The following is a 20,956-nucleotide window of genomic DNA, read 5'->3' on the forward strand; positions in this document are numbered from 1 at the left end:
GGTTTTGCATGTATATATATATGTATATACATTACTGATAGACAGACACACACACACAGTCACAAACACACACACACACAGTCACGAACACACACACTTTATTGATCAGCATTAATGATAAATATCATGTGTGGAGGATAAATTGGATAATTATAATTCTGTGTACTTACTTTTTTTGTATGAAGGATTGTGGTGTATCAATGTATGTCAAGGGATTCATGCATGTTTAAGTACAGCACAGCTATCATTATGAGAATTTGAATATTATGCATGCCATATAATAAAATGTCTGTCATGACTATGTTAACTTTTTCTTAGCATACACTAGCAGGTTATTGTTTAAAGTATTCAGACAAGGCTATATGACTGTGATTTTCAGTAAAGATTATTTCTTAAAAATCATGGAAACAGCAGTAAAACAGTTCACTGTACCTATCCAGGCATGTCCAAAGGGCAGTTTCAGGTGTACTCTCCAGTCCAACTGGTGAATCTGGGCATTTTAAAACAATGTTACAACTGCCTCATGTACACAGACAACCCTCTCCTCCTACCACTAAACGCTAATACATGCGAGAGATGCAATTATACAGCCAAACTGGAGGGTAAGCTCTCTCAACCCATGACTGGATCAGACAGTCAAGAGGAGAAGGGAAATACTTGCATCACACCACCAGTCTCACACAGACCCATTAAACCAGCACCGGCAAAAAACACACATAAATACATGAAAACATACTCGGAGACTCTAAATACAAATCTGCAAAACCAACAGAGACCTCCAAAGCAAACAACCAAGCAACCTCCATCCCCCAACACAAACCATGAAACACATACTTCACAAAACCAGTGTGCCATGCAATCACAGCCCTTAAGGCAAAATAATATACCCAAAATACTAGTAATAGGTGACTCTATAGTCAGGCATACTGACGTCCCACTCACTAGGCTGAATAAGGAGAAGGTTACCGTTAGCTGCTTGTCGGGTGCCAGGATCCGCCACATAACACAAGCACTCATGTCACTCCAGAACAAGTACAAATATGACTCTGTCATTGCCCATGTTGGTGTGAATGACCTGAGCCGTACCTCCGTGGACTACATGAAAAGAGACATGGAAGAGCGCTCTGATCTCGTAGCCCAGGCCGGTATGACCCTGACCTTGAGTAGCATCCTGCCCTCACCAAAAATGATACCACGGTATAAAGAAAAAATTCTCGATTTCAACAATTGGCTAAGTTTCTGGTGTCATTCAAAGGGGATCCAGTGTCTCTCCGTCTGGGATGACATGCTCGACAAGCCACGCTGTTTCGCTAGAGATGGCTTGCTCTTGTCAACCCTTAACAGTGCATTTTAGGCAATGCACAAATAACAAAAAACAGAGGGTAATGCTAATCAATGCCAGAAGTCTAAACCTCAAAATACACACACTCGAGGCACTCCTCAGTATGGAGGAAATCGATATATGTGCAGTAACAGAAACCTGGTTTAAGGCTCCAGAGAGCACCCCAGCACTACCAGGCTACAACTCATACCATACATTTCGGCCACAGAACCCAAACCGAAATACAAAATGCGGGGGCGTATCCATATTCATCAAGGATACCCACACCTCCAGGTTAGTGGCACAGCACGATGCCTCAGAGATCATCCACGTGCAACTAACAATGGGCAAAACTGCAATTCAAATTGTAGCTTGCTACAGATCACCCACCATGTCCCAGGACCCCCACTCCGCGTTTCTGGAAATACTGGGAAACATACAAGTCCTACCAAACACCCTAATACTGGGTGATTTCAATTATCCAAACACTAACCGGGAGAACTACTCAAGTACTAACTCCCTTGCCCAACATTTCCTAAAATTTATAAACTCAAAAGCCCTGGTTCAACTGGTCAACACTCCCACCAGAGGTGACAACATATTGGACCTGGTCATCATGAACATGGACAACCAGTGTTCCACACCGGAGGTCAACCCCTCACTGGTTAGATCTGACCATAAACTAATCACTTTGGATATCCACATTCTGTCCCACCCCTGGACAAGGAAACCACCATGAAAAACTTTTCAAAAGCAAACTTCACGTTACTTAAGACCGAGGTGGAAAGTTGCAAAGCCCCCATGCTGAAGGATAATGCTGTCCAAGCTGCAAAATCTTTTACTAATGCATTCTATGGGCAACTACAAGCATGCAAGGATCATGCCATCCCAAGCAAAACCAAGACTCACTCCTCCAAGAAAAGGAAACCAGTTTGGTGGACTCGTGCCATAAACAAGCTATACAATAGAAGGAGGAAACGTACAGAAAAGAGTAAAATCACAAGAAGGGAAGACATCCCTGATCAGTATCAGCAAGAAACTATGACCCCTTATAAAATCATCCAAGGCAAGCTTTGAAAGAAAAATTGCCAAGGACTCCAAAGATAACCACAAGGCATTCTTTAGCTATGTTAAGAATCTAAGTGGCAATGCTCAGATCTGCTCAGAGTTAGTGCAGAATGGCACAAAATACACTGAACTGCCCGATATCGCCAACATCCTGGCAGATAGGTTCAACGCAAACTTCACCCCCCACCCCTAAAAGGGCCCTTAACCATACCAGAAGAATGTAGAGTCCCTGAAATCAAAGACACTCAGGTTAAAACCGCCCTCTTCAATGCCAAAACCACAGCATCAATGGGACCGGACAGTGTCCCAGGCTGCATCCTACATGAGCTCAAAGACTAACTAACCCTCACCTAAACACACTGTTCAAACTCAGCCTCTCCACAAGCTTCGTACCCCATTGAGTGGCGCACAGCAATGGTTATTCCACTCCACAAAGGTGGAGCCACAACAGACCCTGGGAGCTATCGCCCTATAAGCCTGACTAGCTTGGCTTGCAAGGCTATGGAGTGCATCACCATGGAACTCATTAACATAGACATTGGGAACCTCCAAACACTGGACCCTACCCAGTTCAGCTTTGTTAAGTAAGGGCAGAGCATGCCTCCTAAACCTGGTGGACTTCTTTGAGAAAGTTACCAAGGCTATAGACGAGGGAAAGGTGGTACACACAGCCTACCTAGACCTCGTTAAGGCCTTCAACACCATTCCTCATTCAGGTATTATAGACAAGCTCACCAGCCTGAACATAAACCACCATGTCACAAGATGGGTTGCCAACTGGCTCACGGACAGAACCCACATGGTGAGAGTTGTGGAAGCTAGGTTTGACTCTAAACCAGTTACAAGTGGTGTCCCTCAGGGCTCAGTCCTAGGACCCCTCCTGTTTGGGATATACTTCTCAGAGGTACATGCAAGCATAGGAGGACTATGGCTGACCAAATTCGCAGACGACTGCAAACTAGGAGCTATAACTCTCCGGCTGACACAGACATCCTCCAAAAGGGTCTCACTGAGACAGATACCTGGTGTCAAAATCACGGCTAAATGCCAAAAAGTGCATAGTCATCCCCTTTGAAAAAAACAAAGTACCCACAAACTACCACATAGGTGCTAGTCCCTTAAATACGGAAAACGTAATAAGGGATCTGGGGACCCAAGTAGATAGTAATCTCACCTTTGATAATCACATTGCCAAAGTGGTTAGAAAATCCTTCTACTTGGCCCACCTAATCACAAAAGGGTTCGCATCCAGATCAAAAGAGGTCATTGTGCCCCTCTACTCATCACTCATCAGGCCCATCATAGAGAACAACGCCCTATTTGGGATGTATCTTACAAGACACCTGCAACAGCTGGAAAGACCACAGAAGTACTTCACCAAGAGGATCACTGGTCTCAAAAAGATGCCCTATGCAGCTCGACTGAAGAAACTCCAGCTGTACTCAGGTGCATACCGCCTACTTAGTGGTGATCTTTGCCTGACATACAAGGCCATGTCCAACCCAGAATTGATGGACATGCTCCACCTAAAGAAAACCTTATCCCCTCAAGCCACATGCTCTAGGGATCTAAACCTCACCACAACAATAAATAGGATTTGCTGGAGGGATAGATTCCTGTCCCAGACACTTCCCATGCTTTGGAACAAGATTCCAGTTTACATTAGGCAGAGCTCCTCGCTAACAATCTTCAAAAGAAACCTTGACGAGTGGATGGGAAACAGAAAGTTTACCCCGGATATCACTTCAGTGGCTCTGCTGGACAGAGGCACAGGGAACTAATCTAAGTGGGTGGCGAAAGCCAACACATTCTGGCTAAGCTTATAAATGCCTTCGGTCAGATAGCCTAGCACCTACCTATGAACCTATACTTAACTCGCCCTGGAAACTTAATACAGAATCACAAGTCATGCAGTAACTTTGCAGTGGGGAGGTTCACTCCTTGAAATCTGTTATATACCTAGTTCACTAATAAAATTCAAACTTTAAAATACGTACTACAAAATAATAAAATAGTAGGTAGTTCACAGTTGATTTAAAAATGGAATATCCTTTATTGAAACATACAAACAAGTGTTCCTAGTTCAGTATACCGAAATGTATTAAAAGCATTAATAACATTCATTAATTTACATATAAATCAGTTTATTTGGAGAATCAACTTACGAATTATGCACACTGTAAATGCTGAAGCTGAATTACAATTTATCAAGAAACTTCAGAAATACAGAATGAAACTCCTGTGCACTGAAGTGAAATTAAAGTGTTACTGATGCTGCTTGTGACAGCTACCATACATGTGGATAAAGTTTGACTTCTCAAGTCAGTTTCTCCAAAGCTCAAGATGCCGAAGATCTGAATTACTCCACATAAAATCACTGTCAGCATGATGCGTCAGCAGTGATGCCATTTATGGGGTAATTTCCCTCTTTTTCAAGTTGGTGTGACCATGGAATTGGTATATATAAGTTTTAAGGGAGTGGGATGCTTGTCTCAACATCGGGGTGTGCAGGAGGTGTTTTTTCAGCAAGTTTTTTTGGGAGGTGATTAGAATTCAGGGATACTGATCTCTGAGAGTTTAAGCTTTTTGACTTCCTTTATTCTGCTTGATTACTGCTAAAATCCAAATTTGTTTCTCTACTGCAATGTAGTATATATAATTGCACAATTGTATTTGTAACCTGCATTTCAGGCCCAAATTGCTCCTGAAAAAGGTACATGTTTCACTCCATTTGTCAACAAAGTAAATAAAATAAAATGTAATCTTTCTCAGCTAATGCAAGGCATGTTTCTACTAAATCATGCATCTGAGATGCTTTATGAACAGTGCAAATACTCAGTTAATGCTATACACTGATAAGTGTACAAGACTAATGACCATAAAACATCAATTTCAAAGCCAGTACATCTGCACTGTAGAAAGTGTCTTAAAAAATCTTCAGACAGTTAATATGTTCTACCTGAAATGTTAGAGATATAAATATTTAAACATTTTTTACACTTCTGATACTTGACACAGTCAACTCCAGTTTTAGAACACGGGCCAGATTCAATAAAGCCTACATTAAGTGTACACAATATGTATTCAAGAACATTCTTATCACATTTTTGTGTTTTCTAGTCACTTGGAAAGTTTACAGTAAGTGTACGTGCAGTCTATATTTTGTGGTAACCTTTATGAATTCCTGTCAATATTTCAAGCGGCAAGAATAGCAGTAGGCAAACTAAAATTAGGAGGAAGAAGGTGCGAGTTGTATGTATTATCTGTTCACTCAGAATGGCGTACACTTAGTGTAGGCATTATTAAATTCCAGGGCATGACTCAGCAGAATAAAACAATGGTATACCTTTTAGATGCAAATGGTGCTGTCTTTGATGGCTGCTGTATTTCTTCCACAAATCTTTCTAAGAAACTGCAGAGATGAATGAAGGTACTCTCTTCTAGGTCAACAGAAAATGGCTTGTGCCAGGCTATCAGCTGTCTATAAAACAAACATTTACTTAAAAACATAAATAATGAAAAAGCAACCAGATGATCTATAATAATAATTACACAATATAATTACTGCAAATAAATAGCTATTTACTTCTAATTGCTTTTGTTCTGTAGAGTATATAACATTTTTTGTACAGCTGTCATTCCTTCATAGACAACATAGTGTTCAGTTTAAAATACTAACTACATCACGACAGTGAGTGAATGCACTCTGATATCATTCTTCAGCTATGCATACCACAAGTCTGCAATACTGCATTAAGCCATAAAAATGAAGAAAATAATTCATATCAGTAAACTGATAAAAAAAAACTTTCAAAAGTAAATCTGATACATAATTAATAATGTAACAATGGTATAGCTTCTTCTTTCTAACCCCTTTAGCAATCACCATTTTTCATAGCCTGGGTTAATTCTGTTCCTAAATTCCTGTATAACCACAACAGTTTGACATTTTCATATGAAATTTTCAGGGAATGAAGCAAAATTGGCTTTACAACATCCTTAAACTGGGTTCCTACCCTCAAAAGAAAAACAGTTTCATGCTGAATTTTAATGTAATTTTGCTTGCTACAGTATATAAACATAATACAGTTATGCAGAAATATGTAGACTTTTTAGTCCAGAAGGTGGTAATCCATTAAGTACAGAAGAAGTAATTAGGGACCCAAGTTGATAGCAATCTCTCATTTGACAACCACGTGGCCAAAGTGGTTAGAAAAACATTTTATATAGCCCACCTAATCATGAAAGGATTCACATCTAGATCAGGGGAGGTCATCGTGCCTCTTTACTCATCCCTCATCAGGCATATATAATTGAGTACAATGCCCCTTTTGGGATGTACCTTACCAGACACCTGCAGCAACTGGAAAGACCCCAAAAGTACCTCACCAAGAGGATCAAAGGGCTGAAACAGATCCCATATGCTGCCCGGTTAAAGAAACTCCAGCTCTACTCAGGGGCTCAGAGGCAATCTGTGCCTGACGTATAAAGCCATGTCCAACCTGGAATTAATGGACATGCTGCACCTCAGAAAATCCAAATCCCATTGAGCTACGCGCTCGAGAGACTTGAACCTCAGCACTGAAATAAATAGGACATGCTGGAGGGATAGATTCATAACCCAGAGGCTCCCTTCACTCTGGAATAAAATCCCAGTCCAGGTTATGCAGAGTCCCTCATTGACTCTCTTCAAGAGGAATCTTGATGAGTGGATGGGAGATCGTAGGTTTACCCTGTGTATCACTTCTGTGTCACTGTTAGACAGAGGCACAGTATACTAACCTCGAAAAAGGGCATAGCAAAATGATTTTAAAATGGGTGGCGAAAGCCAAACACACTCTGGCTAGGCTTATAAATGCCCTAGGGCAGCTAGCCTAGTATGAGCCTATGAACCTATTACATATATACGCCTTTGACAGCTTTTATACTTCAAGTAAGTTTTATACTTGCCATAACCACAGATTTGAATTAGCAGGTCTATCCTCTTTCACAACAGGACTAGTACTGTTAATGGGATAGGCAGCTCAGCATGTGAAACCTTCTCTAGCTACTTGCCCCTTTCTCTTTTTACACATAATGATCTGTGGAAAGCACTTCTCTCTAGATCTTAGTTATGCAGCACAGAAGTTGAGTTACCATCTCAACAAGAATAACAGTAACAATGGCCTCTAGATCACAGCTGCTACAGGGAACAGGGTGGATACGTATATGTTGATGAGGACAGGACAGACTTGCGCATTCAGATGTACTCTTATGCTTAGTATATACTTTTCGTATCTGACATGAGGAGGTCCATCCTTCTCCACAGCAGAACAGACTCCTAAGTTTCTCCTCCTCTTCCTAGGTGGTCACCTTCATGGGAGCATACCTCTGATTACTATGGTACAGTAGAAAATCTAGATCTAGAAATCAAATTCGCCTTACAGTGTCTTGTGAAAGTATTTGATGAAGTCCACAGAGCTGCTGCAAATATAATCTAATGATTCATTTCTGAAGATGAGAGAGTGGGCTCTAGGTTGCAAGGGTAAAGCTGTATTATATTCTTTTTAACAAACTTTAATATGATCAGTTATCTACCTTGGTTAATGTGACTCTGACAACGTTCGAACCCTTTTTGGTACAGAATGATACAAACAATTGAGACAATCTTCTTAATGGTTTCGTTCTGCCTGAAAAAATCTGTGCTGACTATGGACAAACATGCACTTTAATATTCTCTTCTGTGTGGACAGTTACGAAAATCCCAGATGAGTTACCAGACTGATCAAGATGTGTCTCATTCAGAGATGAAACATGGTCAAATGAGGCCTTAGGCAGGGTAATGCCCCCCCCACAAAGCCATTCCAGTGTCCCATTACTTGGCTAATTCTCCTAAGTTCATAAACCCTGTTCAAACCCGTCAGTGTGATACTATTTTCTTCTTTACGTCTACAAGGATTACAGATATTTGGATTTAATTTAAAACTTTTATTTCAAATTTTATAGCACAAACATTGAGAGCCATCTGTTAAACAAAACAATACAGTCTCACAATGAAAACAGACTTAAGCATGAACAGTAAACTTCTCTGCCCTTGAAACTCGTACTCAATGAAAATGCATGGAAACCAACATTCATACAAAACTATCTGCCTAGTGGAGAATTAAGTTAAGACCTTTGGGATATTTCAAACCATGGGCCCCTTGCACACATTTTTAGGACTTTGCATGTGTTGTTTGATTCACATTCCTGTTTGTATTAAATTATATTCCTTGTATAATACAGTACCACTTAGAGTGCATTTTAAATTTGTAGTTTTTAACATTTTTCCAGTAAACAATGAAACAAATCGTATGAACTAATAATGACAAAACTACATTTCAGCCATAAAGGCCAAATCAATCTTCTGCCTTTACAATCCACCAATATTAGTTAATATGCACAAACTCTGCAAAGTAAAAGTCATCTGAATAATTCCACACTAATGAGAACTGTAACTAATGAAGAAGATGCGGCTGGCAAACAACTTTGCATTTCAGTGCTCCAACTACAAATTTGGTGCCTGCTGCCTTGAAGAATAAATTAACTATGTTACATTAACAACAACAAAAAAAAAAGTGGTGTGCTGGTAATATTGGAATAGGAAATGGCTGGCAAACCGATAACAGCTTCAGAGTTGTCATCTCATCCAAGGAAGGACACTTAGGAGTGCAGCACTTCTATTCCCTCATGCTGTATGAGTGTCAGCAATCAAACTACCTACTGTGGGTAGAGAACCCACAACTTTCTACACCAAAGGCAAGTGTGCTACCTGTTGCACGACTGACACTGAACAACACAGTTTTGAAACTCTATGCATAACACTGACAGATTATAATAGTCAGTGATTAACACCACAAAAAAAAACAAAAATTAAATTAAAGGAGATTGGACATTCGGTGTGGAGGTTTAAGTTACTTACTGCCCTTAGTTATTAAGGTTCAGAATTTGACTCTGAGCAGAGTCACTTAACTAGACAGTGCCCCTAACAGGGGCATTTTACACTCACACACACACACTCACACAGACACAGACACAGACACAGACACACACACACACACACACAGACACACACAGACACACACAGACACACACACCTCCATTAGCAGCTGTGCACTCACCAGAATGGATCCGTGCTGCATATCCAGTGATCGTGTTAACCTGCATCTTTCAAGCTTCCCATAAGGGGTTTAAATGATGGATACTGCCAGCTTAAATCTCCCACTGTACAAGCATTAGGACGTCCTAATGAGAAGGTCTCTAGGGCTTATGGAAGTTGCAAGGTAAGGAAGTTCTCCCATTGTGTTTACGGAAGAATTCCTTGGGGTTTTACCAAATATTTTTTTTTATAGTGAAGCTGGGGCCCCACAGACAGTATGGGCCCTAGGCAGCTGCCTAGGTCACCTACTGCTGGATCTGGCTCTGGTCTCAGTGTCCACCTAAGGTATCTGTTTATAATGGTACGCTTTCCTTATGAAAAAAGAACAGCACATGCAAGGTTAACACATTAGGCTTGCAAGTCTGATATTTTCTACCTGAAGTGTTTTATAAAACAGAAACTTGTCAAGACCAAAGTGGAAGCTTCACAGAAAAAAAGGATACTCAATGTTGTTGTCTTTTGGTTTTCCCAGTTAGGGGTCACCACAGCGGAACTCCGGTCCGCTAATAATTGGTAGTAGATTTTTTTGAACACCAAGGTGCCAGCTCGACGTTCAACCTTCAACGAAAGCATGCCCTTTTACGCATGTCTTTCGAACGCCCACCCAACCGCGGGGAGGACATGCAGATTCCACACAGAAGGCACTTCCCGCACCCCAGCCGAGATATGAGGCCCATTTAGAAATGCACCTTTGTAAATGGCCTTCCACACTTTTAAAGACAGTAATGACAAGGAGTAAGAAACTTTGCTTTAAATGAGAAATAGCAATGATGTATATTTTTATTGTATAATAACTGAAAAAGACAGTTTAGCACAACAGGAAATGGAGGATGGAAGTAGCCCATACAGAAAAACATTTCTATTCACTGTTCTATGTGCATATGTATATGGACTTCCCTGGTAGGATATAAACAGCCCCTGGCCATTAGTGGAGGTGAAAGGGAACAGAGACCCAGGTGAGGCTTACTGGAAGGATGCTTCAGCAGAGACCTGAAGTACTGACATAGAAGCTTTCTGAATGCATTCAGAATGAAGAGAAATGAGTGGGAGTGCAAATAAGCCCTTGAGGGGCCTCCCTAAGATATTCCACTAGATGAAGGATTAGAAGCAAAATAGTTACTGCACTTTGTGTTGGTCAGGGATAAAAAGAAGTCACAACAATGTTTTTTTCCACTTGCAGAAGAGCTTTCACAGTACTATTATAGTTTCATAGTATAGTACTAGGCTATCTGCCCTAGGGCATTTATAAGCCTAGCCAAAGTGTATGTGGCTTTCGCCACCCCATGTAATGATACAAAAGCGTACAATTTAAATTAAATTTAGTTTGCTGTGCCTCTATCTAGCAATGACACAGAGATGACCCCCGGGGTAAACCTACGATCACCTATCCATTAGTCCAGATTTCTCTTGAAGAGAGTCAGTGGGGGGGCTCTGCCTAACATGGACAGGCATCCTGTTCCAGAGTGCGGGAAGCCTCTGGGTTATGAATGTGTCCCTCCAACATGTCCTATTCACATTTGTGCTGAGCTTTACATCTTTAGCTCTCGTGGCTCTGACGGATTTGGATTTTTTAAGGTGGAGCATGTCCATTAATTCTGAATTGGACATGGCCTTGTACGTAAGGCACAGATCACCTCTGAGCAGGCAGTATGCTACTGAATAGAGCTGGAGCTTTTTCAGTCTGGCAGCATATGACATATGCTGGAGACCCTTGATCCTCTTGGTAAAGTACTTTTGGTGTCTCTCCAGCTGCTGCAGGTGGCGGGTGAGATACATACCAAATGGGGCATTGTACTCAATCATAGGCCTGATAAGGGAGGAATATAAGGGTAAAATGACATCCTTTGATCTGGATGTGAATCCCTTCATGATAAGGTGGGCAAGGTAGAAGGTCTTTCTAACCACTTTGGTGACGTGGGTGTCAAATGCGAGGTCACTGTCAACTTGGGTCCCCAGGTCTCTGATTACTTTTTCCGTACTTAATGGATTACCACCTATGTGGTAATTTGTGGGTACTTTGTTTTTTCCAAAGGGGATGACTATACATTTTTTGGCATTTAGTGTAAGGCCATGACTCTGGCACCAGTCATCTGTTTCTGTGAATCCCTTCTGGAGGATGCATGCGTCAGCTGGTGTGTCGACTATGGCGCCTAGTTTGCAATCGTCTGTGAACTTTGTCAGCCACAACCCCCCTATGTTTGACTGCACATCTGAGAAATAAATGCCGAACAAGAGGGGTCCCAAGACAGAGCCCTGTGGGACTCCACTTGTGACTGGCTTAGAGTCTGACACAGCTCCAGCTATTCTGACTTTGTGGGTTCTGTCCTTTAGCCAGTTTGCAACCCATCTTGTGACAAACGGGTTTACATTTAAGCTGTTGAGCTTGTCTATGATGCCTGAGTGGGGTATTGTGTTGAAGGCTTTTGCCAGATCCAGGTAGGCTGTATAAACTGCTTTGCCTTCATCGATGGCTCTAGTGACGGTTTCAAAAAAGTCCACCAGGTTTAAAAGACAGGATCTGCCTTTTACAAAGCCAAACTGGGTAGGGTCAATTGTCTGTAGGTCCCCGATGTCTTTGTTTATGTGTTCCATAATGATCCTTTCCATAGCTTTGCAGACCAGGCTGGTCAAGCTTATGAGGCGGTAGTTTCCAGGGTCTGTAGAGATGCCACCTTTGTGGAGTGGGACCACTGTAGCTGTACGCCAGTGTTCAGGGACATATCCTGTAGCAAGGCTAAGATTAAACAGCGTTCTTATGTGCGGGTTTAGCTTCTCTAGGAGTTCACGTAGCACGCAACCCGGGACACCGTCAGGTCCCATGGATGCTGTATTTTAGCTTTGCTGAGGGCAGCTCTCACCTGGATATCTGAGATTTCAGGGAGGTTGCATTCAGCTGAGATATTTATTTCGTCTTTTGGGGGAGAGGGAGGGGAGAACTGAACCTGCCAGTATGTTGGCAATATCTGTGGGTTCAGTGTATTTTTTGCCGTTATGAACTAACTCTGCGCATATCTGAGGGTTTCCGCCCAGGTTTCTAACATAACTGAAGAAGGTGATTATCTTTAGTGTCCTTAGTGATTTTTCTCTCGAAGTTGGCCTTTGATGATTTTATTAGCGAACGTAGTTTTTTGCTAGTGCTGATCAGGGATGCCGGCCCTTTATGGGATTTTGCTCTGTCTTGCAGTAGCTTCCTTCTCTTGTTATAAAGTTTGTTTATGGCTGGGGTCCACCAGATAGGATGTCTGCCTTTGGTGGAAAGGGTCTTGGTTTTATTTGGGATTGCATGATCCATGCATTCTTGGAGATGCCCGTAGAAAGCATTTGTGAAGGATTCAGCAGTGTGGGATGTGGTTTCCACTGACCCAGGGGACTTGAAGGATACCCATTTCAGTCCTAAGGAGTGTAAAGTCGGCTTTTGAGAAGTTTCTCACCATGGTCTTTTGTGCTGGGGGTGGAGGTGGGATAAGAATATCTAGGGTTATTAGTTTATGGTCTGATCTCACTAGTGAGGGGTATACTTCTGGTGTTGAGCATTTTGTCCCCATGTTTGTGATGATCAGGTCAAGTATATTATTTCCCCTTATGGGGGAGGTGACTAGTTGTTCCATCGCATTTGAGTTGATGAATTCCAGGAACCTTTGGGCTAGGGTGATGGGGCTTGAGTAATGCACCCAGTCTATGTTTGGGTAGTTGAAGTCTCCCAATATGATGGTATTTGGTGAGACATTCATATCCTCCAGTGTCTTCAGGAAGGCTGAATGGAGTTCCTGAGATTGAGGGTGGTCTGTAGCATGCTACAAGTTGTATAGCAGTTTTGCCTACGGTTAGTTGCACATGGATGGTCTCCGATGCTTCGTGCATTGCCACTAACCTGGAGGTGTGGGTGTCTTTAATGAATATGGACACTCCTTTGTGGTTCGGCCCAGGTTTTGGGGCCGAAATGCATGATACGAGGTATAACCTGGTAGGGCTGGGGTGCTTTCAGGAGCCTTGAACCAGGTTTCAGTTACTGCACAGACATCGATGCTCTCCATACTGAGGAGTGCTTCGAGAGCCTGCATCTTGAGATTTAGACTTCTGGCGTTGAGCAGCATTACCCTTAGTTTTTTTCCTTTATTGTTTTCTAAGGTGTTGGGTTTGTCTTTTGAGCCTTGCCTAAAAAAGGCACTATGGGGGTGGCAAGAGCCTTAGCCAATATCCGGAAGCCCAGTGGTGACAGGTGCAAGCCATCCCTTGCGAAGCAGCGTGGCTTGTCCATCATGTCATCCCAAGCAGACAGACATTGGATCCCCCTAGAATGACACCAGTAACTGAGCCAATTATTAAAGCTGATCATCTTGTCTTTGTATTGTGGCATCATTCTTACTGAGGGCAAGATGCTGCTCAGGGTCAGGGTCATACCAGCCTGGGCTACATAATCAGAGACCTCCTCTATGTCTCTTTTCATGTAGTCCAAGGAGGTACGTCTCAGGTCATTCACACCGGCATGGACAATGACGGAGTCATATTTGTACTTGCTTTGGAGTGACCTGAGTGCTTGTGTTATGTGGCGGATCCTAGCTCCTGACAGGCAGCTCACCGTTACCCTCTCTTTGTTCAGCCTGGTAAGCAGGACATCAGTGTGTATGACTATAGAGTCACCTATTACTAGTGCATCAGGCATGGTGTTTCGCCTTAAGGGCTGTGATTGCTTGGCACACTGACTTTGTGTACTATGTGTTGCATGTGCAGAGTTTTGAGGTGGTGTTTTCTTGGATGTCTACTTTGGGAGCCTCTGTTGTTTCGGTAAGTTTTTTATTAGAGCCTCCGAGTATGTCTTTGTGTTATTATGTGTTTGGTTTGCAGTTGTGGTTGGTTTATGTGAGACTGGGTTTGTTGTGTGTGTGGTTACCTTCTCCTCCTGTCTGGTCTTGCTAGTCCTGTGTTGAGAGAGTTCAGCCTCCAGTTTGGCTATATAGTTGCATCTCTCACATGTGTTTGTGTTTGTTGGGAGGAGAAGAGGGTTGTCTGTGTACATGAGACAATTGTAACATTGTCTCAGGATTCCCAGATTAACCAGCTGAACTGGAGAGGATGTCAGTAATATACAACTCGACATGCCAGAATAGTATAAGGGGGTGATGTTTAACTGGGTCAGAGAGAGGACTTTGAAGGGAAGTGGGTATTAGCACGGGTTGTAGGTGGATGTAGTGCTTACGTTAGTTTAAGGGTGCTTCACTTAAAAGAAAGGTTTTAGGAGCAAGTGCTAGGCTTATGATAAAGTGAATAGACTGATTTTGTTGAAAGTAGAGCTTTCTTAAGGGAAAAATTGAAGTGCAGACTTGGCGGAGCCAAGAATAGTTTAAGCCTGTTTAGCCGGCACTGTGCTATGCACACAATCGCACAAAGCCGCGCAAACGTGGATTTTAAACAGGGAACTTCAAAAGAGCTGGAAATGGTCTAAAACGACCAATTACTACAAGCTCTTGTGTTGAGGACACTCCTTCAGGGACAGATAGGCTGCTCAAGGCTCCCCACTCCCACTGGTGAGCAAAGAAACTTTCTTCTATCCAAGTAAGGCAATGGACAACACAAGAACTACACCACAGTCCAGAATACAGCAAAGCCTGTATACTGGTCTAAACTAGTCGAGAAAGGCGGGAAAACAAGGATATTTTTTTGTTTTTTTTTGTTTTTTAGGTTAAAAAGTACACAGAAATGCAGGAAAAACAGTAATAAATGACTTATACAGGCTAGCTCACTTTAGTGGGTAGCCTCAACAGTTAAATTTAACAACAAACTTTCGACCAAATGTAATGTAATGTAAGTGCAGATAATGTACAATGCAAAAAACAGGTAATAAAGCAGTTTAAACTTGTTCAAAGTAAGAAAATTAGGTTGAAGACTGTACAATATTCATAACCTAAAGATTTGTCTGCCAAGGATAGCCCAATGAACAGGCGGTATACCAAAGCCTTTAGTACTTACAGGTGCTGTAATTCAAACATACACTCCCCACGCAAAGTGTAGTGCATAAAGGTGATGTACTGACGCACCCACTCAGAACTGGAAAATCCCCAGGAGGAACAGGATGTCCCTAGGGACAAGGAAAAATGTGCATCCAGAAGGAGAAATGGAAAACAACCCTTTGGGCAGGAGGGTAAGAAAGAATAAGCTAGAGCACTGAGGCAGGAAGAAGGGTGCGAACACTACATCAGTGAAGTGAAGGACATCTACTGTTATGGTAAGATTTTACACAACTGTACCATGTCCTTCCATATCACTGTTGCAGTATTCATACCATAAGGGAGAGTGCAAAAGATCAACAGGAAGCCTGGGAGAAGGATGGCATGGGACAGCCCTCTAGAAACCCATGCAGGACAGCCCTTGCAAAGCCATCTCTGGTCCTGAAAATAACATTCAACTTGTAATGCTTCATGAAAGTATGAACAGAGGACCAAGTAGTAACCCTCAAGGATGGAACTGGCATTCAGCCCCTTGAAAAAAAGCACCACAAGAGGCAACATCCCTGGTAGAATAAGCCTTTATTGATGAGGAAATACTTTTACCATGAAGAGAGCAAAAAAAAGCAATGGCCTATGGCCTTACAAATCCAGTAAGAAATGGTTTGCTTACAAACAGCCAAACCCAAAGACCTGGGATGAAAGGAAACAAAAAGCATTATTCAAATAATATTCTGAGCTGTCTATGCAAATTCAGGGTGTTAAGAACTTTCCTCACTGACAGACTGCTGAGAAGGGAAAAAAGGAAGGAAAATAAATAGACTGATTAAGGGACAACTCATTGACCACCTTGGCCATTAAAGGGGGGTTAGTACCAAAGAGACACCTTGTCTCTGTGGAAAGCTAAGAAAGAAGGAATAGTCGTGACAGCCTGAAGTTCAGACACTCTTTTGTTTGAAGTGACAGCCAAAAGAAGAACAGTCTTCCAAGTTCAGTGCTGCAAGGAAGCGAAGAAGCAGGCTCAAAAGGAGTCAAATTTTCAAGTAGAAACCGGAGGTCCCAGTAAGGTAGAATAGACTTTCTGGGAGGCCTGATACAAAGGACACCCTCAAAAAATTGCTTGACCTCAAATCTAGAGGTTAGAGAAGGAATCAAGGGCAGACTAGCAGAAATTGCTGACAGGCAAGCTTTAATTGAATATGCTAAACCAGCATGGAGCAGATCACACTAAAAGGAGAATCACAGGAACCTCCACTGACAGGGGATCCTGATGGTAGAGGGGCACCAGACAGAAAATCTTTTCCATTTGGACACATATGATTTCCTGATCGTGGCTTTTTTGGCCTCCTGCAGAAACTGAAGCACATCCTTAGAAAAATAGAAGTTATGTTCTTACCATAACGTTCCATGTTAGTTGTCTTCTTCTCGCCTTCTTCTTGCTGGATGGGTTCGGAGCCGACCTCGGCTCCGACTCGGCCACTGTAAAAGCTCGAGAGTTGGTTCCACCGGCTCGAGGCTCCCCTTATATCCCACAATGCTATGCGAGAGTTACCTCAGATCTCGTTTGTAAGCTAACCCCAGCTTATAATAGTAACAGAATAACTCTAAACAGAGTCCACCTCTAACAACAGGAAGAAAGAAGGGTGACCTACATCCTGAACCAGGAAATATGCATAACAGCATATGCCTAAGAAAGAGGTGGTAGAAAGAGAGGTCACAATCACAACTCCTCTAGGTCTGTCCAGGCCAGGGGGAAGGAGGGTGGGACGCAAGAAGAAGGCGAGAAGAAGACAACTAACATGGAACGTTATGGTAAGAACATAACTTCTATATGTTAAGTTGTCTATCTCACCTTCATTCTTGCTGGATGGGACCGCCCCTAGCACCTTGTCCCGGGTGGCCTAACGGAACAGACTCCTGAGAACAGTGGAACCAAAGTTAGCTCTATGCCTAGAAGCTAAGTCCAACTTATAATGAGAAATGAAAGTGTGAGGAGTAGCCCAAGTAGCCGCTGCACAAATGGTGTCAATAGGCAGTCTGTCTTGGAAGGCTAAAGAAGTAGCCAAAGCTCTGGTGGAATGGGCCTTAGGTTTATTAGGCAGTTTTTGGTGTCTAATTTCATATACAAGGGAAATCAAAGATGTTAGCCATCTGGATAAAGATACCTTTGAAACTGAAAGTCCCTTTCTGCTTTCCGCATAGGAGACAAACAGCTGATCAGATTTTCTGAATTGTTTTGTTCTATCAAAGTAGTACCTCAATTGACGATGAACATCCAGGTAGTGTAATTTTTGTTCAGACCTATTGGAATATTCTGGAAAAAGACAGGGAGGTCAATGCTTTGATTTAGATTTGACGTCGAGACCACCTTGGGCAAAAAGGACGGGTTAGTTCGTAAGGATACTCTGTCCTTATGAAACAATAGATAAGGAGGTCGACAGCTGAGTGCTTGAAGCTCTGAAACTCTTCTAGCTGAAGTAATAGCTACCAGAAAAAGAGTCTTCCATGATAGCAATTTTAAAGAACAGGAGACTGCAGGTTCGAAAGGGGGAAGAATCAAAGAAGCAAGAACTAAATTTAGGTCCCAAGGAGAAGGAGGATTTCTTATAGGAGGTCTGAGAAGAAAACTCCTTTCAAAAGGCTTTGCAAAGATTGTGGGCCATTATGGAAGATTCAGAAATACCCGCAAGAAAGGTGGAAATAGCAGCCAACTGAGCTTTAAGAGTAGAGGAGATGAACCTGCATGGAAGAGTTCAGCTAGAAAATCAAGGACTAATTGGATGGAAGCAGTGAAAGGATCTATGTCCTTTCTATGAGCCCAATTTGTGAAGCGTTCCCACTTACTCAAATAAATCTTCGGAGTGGAAGATTTATGGGAAGCTATCAAAATATCTCGAACAGAGTGAGATAATTGAGGAAGCCTGGCTAAGGTTGGAACTGGAGGAACCAAGCAGTGAGGTTCAGAGAGGGGAGGGAGCGATGTAACTGACCCGACTGATGGATCAACAGATCTGGAACTAGGTCCAAATGCCACGGTCGCTCCAATAGAAATTGATGTAGAAAGGGCAACCACACCGGTCGAGGCCAGTAAGGAGCAATGAGGATCAATGAGGCCTTCTGAGCGATAGCTTCCTGTATCACTTGAGAGATTAGTGGGAAAGGAGGAAATGCATACAGAAGTCCCCGGGGCCAAACTTGGACTAGAGCGTCTCTGCTGGGTTGGCCTGGTAAAGGGAATAGAGTGAAAATTCTCTGCACTTGCTGTTTTGAGGAGTAGCAAAAAGATCGCAGCAAGGCTGACCCCACTTGAGGAAAATTTCTCTCACAACAGAGTCTTTCAGAGACCACTCGTGAGGCATGAGAATAGCTCTGCTCAACTTGTCCGCAATTTGATTGGACTTCCGGGATGTGCGTTGCTATCAGAAATCGCTGAGAAGAAATCGCCCATTGCCACAGTCTGAGTGCTTCTCGACACAGGGGTATGACCTGGTTCCGCCTTGTTTGTTGATGTACCACACTACAGACATATTGTCTGTCTGGATTGCAATCGTTCCCAAGGGAAGAGAGTCTTGAAGGGCTTGCAACGCTAAAAGCACTGCTCTCATCTCTAGAACATTTATGTGCAAGTGGCATTCGTTTGGTTGCCATGTGCCCTGGACCGTCCTGCCCTGATAATGCCCCCACCCGATCAGGGAGGCATCCGTTGTCAGAGTAGCAACCGGAGGGTGGAACAAAGGGTCTTCCCAACAAGAGCTGAGGGAAGACATCCACCACATGAGATGATTTTTGCACGCTATGCGTGATCATAATAGTGTGAGACATTGGAAGTTCCTGGTATGACCATTGAGTAAAGAGCATCCATTGAAGGATCAGCATGTGGAATCTGGCTAATGGAAGCAGAGGTATGGCAGCCATAATTCCCAACACTTTCAGAACTAACCTGGCTTTGATTCTGTTGTTGTTGAAAAGGAGTGAGACCAGTTTGTGAATGTCTGTTATTCTCTGATGTGTTAGTCTCGCAGACATGTCTACTGTGTCTAGATTTGCCTATGAAAGTAATAGCACGACAAGGCGACAAAACAGACTTTTCGCAATTTATTGAAATGCCTAGCTTTTGACAAATGCGAAAAGTGTAATCCCTGGCCATCAGAAGGAGATGCTTGGTGGGAGCTGTGAGGAGCCAGTCGTCCAAATATGGAAACACCTGGAATCCTTGTCGTCTCAGGTGAGAAGCTACCACTGCCATGCATTTGGTAAACACCGGGGCAGTGGTGAGACCAAAGGGCAGGGCCCTGAACTGAAAATGACTGGTTCCCAGCCTGAAGCGGAGGAATCTTCTGGAGCGTCTGTTCATTTTATGTGATAGCACGCATCCTGAAGGTCTATAGAGCACATCCAGTTTCCTTTGCCCAAGAGGGGAAGAATGGATTGCAGCGTGACCATCCGAAATCTTGTTTTCTTGACTGATCTGTTCAAGATACTGAGATCCAAAATTGGTCTCAGTCCCCTGTTTTCTTTGGAACTAAAAAGAACCTTGAGTAGATTCCGGATCCTTGCTGGTCTGCTGGAACTGGCTGAATTGCTCTTTTGCAAGCAGTTTTGAAATTTCCAAAACCGCTAGATCCCTTTGAGCGGTGGAACATCTGGAAGGGATTTTTTTGATTGGTTTGGAATGCGAAGAAAGGGGATAGAATAGCCTTCGGAAATGACGGACTGTACCCATTTGTCTTGAGTCAGGGATAGCCAGGCTTCTGGGTACAGTGACAATCTGCCCGACTGCCTTCAAGGTGGGCAGTCGGGCAACACCTCAGGGATGCTGAAAGGGCTGGTCAGAGAAGGCTTCCCGATTGCCCTGGTTCTGCGGACCCCCCCTGCCCCTAGGGCGTCTACCATTGTTATTCCCGCCTCTGCCTCTGGCGGGAAACGACTCTGTCGTCAGGCGAAGTCCCTTGAGATTGTTTACGGAACCACATCTTTCCACCTTTCTGGCCTTTGGGGTAAGGCCTAGAAGGAGTAGAAAAACGGACTCCGACGGCAGAAAGGGTCTTGCCATCAGTTCGCACCTAGTCAAGGTTTCTTTCACTTGAGGACCAAAGAGAGATGATCCATCAAACGGGAGTTAGTGAAAGACGCCTTGAAGGGGTCCATAAAATTGCATAGCCGCATCCAGGCATGCCTACGTAAGACCACACCTGTCCCTGCGGCTCTACTCGCTCCATCAGCCGTAAGAAAGAAGGCATGGAGGAGTTGGTTATGGAGTTAAGGGTAGCCAACTGCATGTTCATCTTATCTTGAAAAACCGCAGCTGTAGGGTCCTTTAACATTTCACTCGCTTCCTTGATCAAGTCCCTTTGAAGACGAGTAAAATGGCATAGGTAGTTCAGCGAACGCATGGTAAATGTCGCTGACGAGAACATCCGCTTCCCGTACCTGTCCATGGACCTAGAT

General features: G+C 43.1%; 1 protein-coding gene across 1 annotated transcript in view; it reads right to left on the minus strand.

The window, feature by feature from the left end:
- Window positions 1-20,956, minus strand: part of LOC122815150 (probable E3 ubiquitin-protein ligase HERC1) — a 5,886,073-nt gene that overhangs the window by 4,866,199 nt on the left and 998,918 nt on the right. The window contains exon 11 of the mRNA XM_044087407.1: window positions 5,736-5,870. Coding sequence (XP_043943342.1) covers window positions 5,736-5,870 — 135 coding nt within the window. The remainder of the gene's footprint in view (window positions 1-5,735; window positions 5,871-20,956) is intronic.

This window comes from Protopterus annectens, chromosome 1.part1 (assembly GCF_019279795.1).
Source record: "Protopterus annectens isolate FY-2018-M chromosome 1.part1, PAN1.0, whole genome shotgun sequence".
NCBI classification, from domain to species: domain Eukaryota; kingdom Metazoa; phylum Chordata; order Ceratodontiformes; family Protopteridae; genus Protopterus; species Protopterus annectens.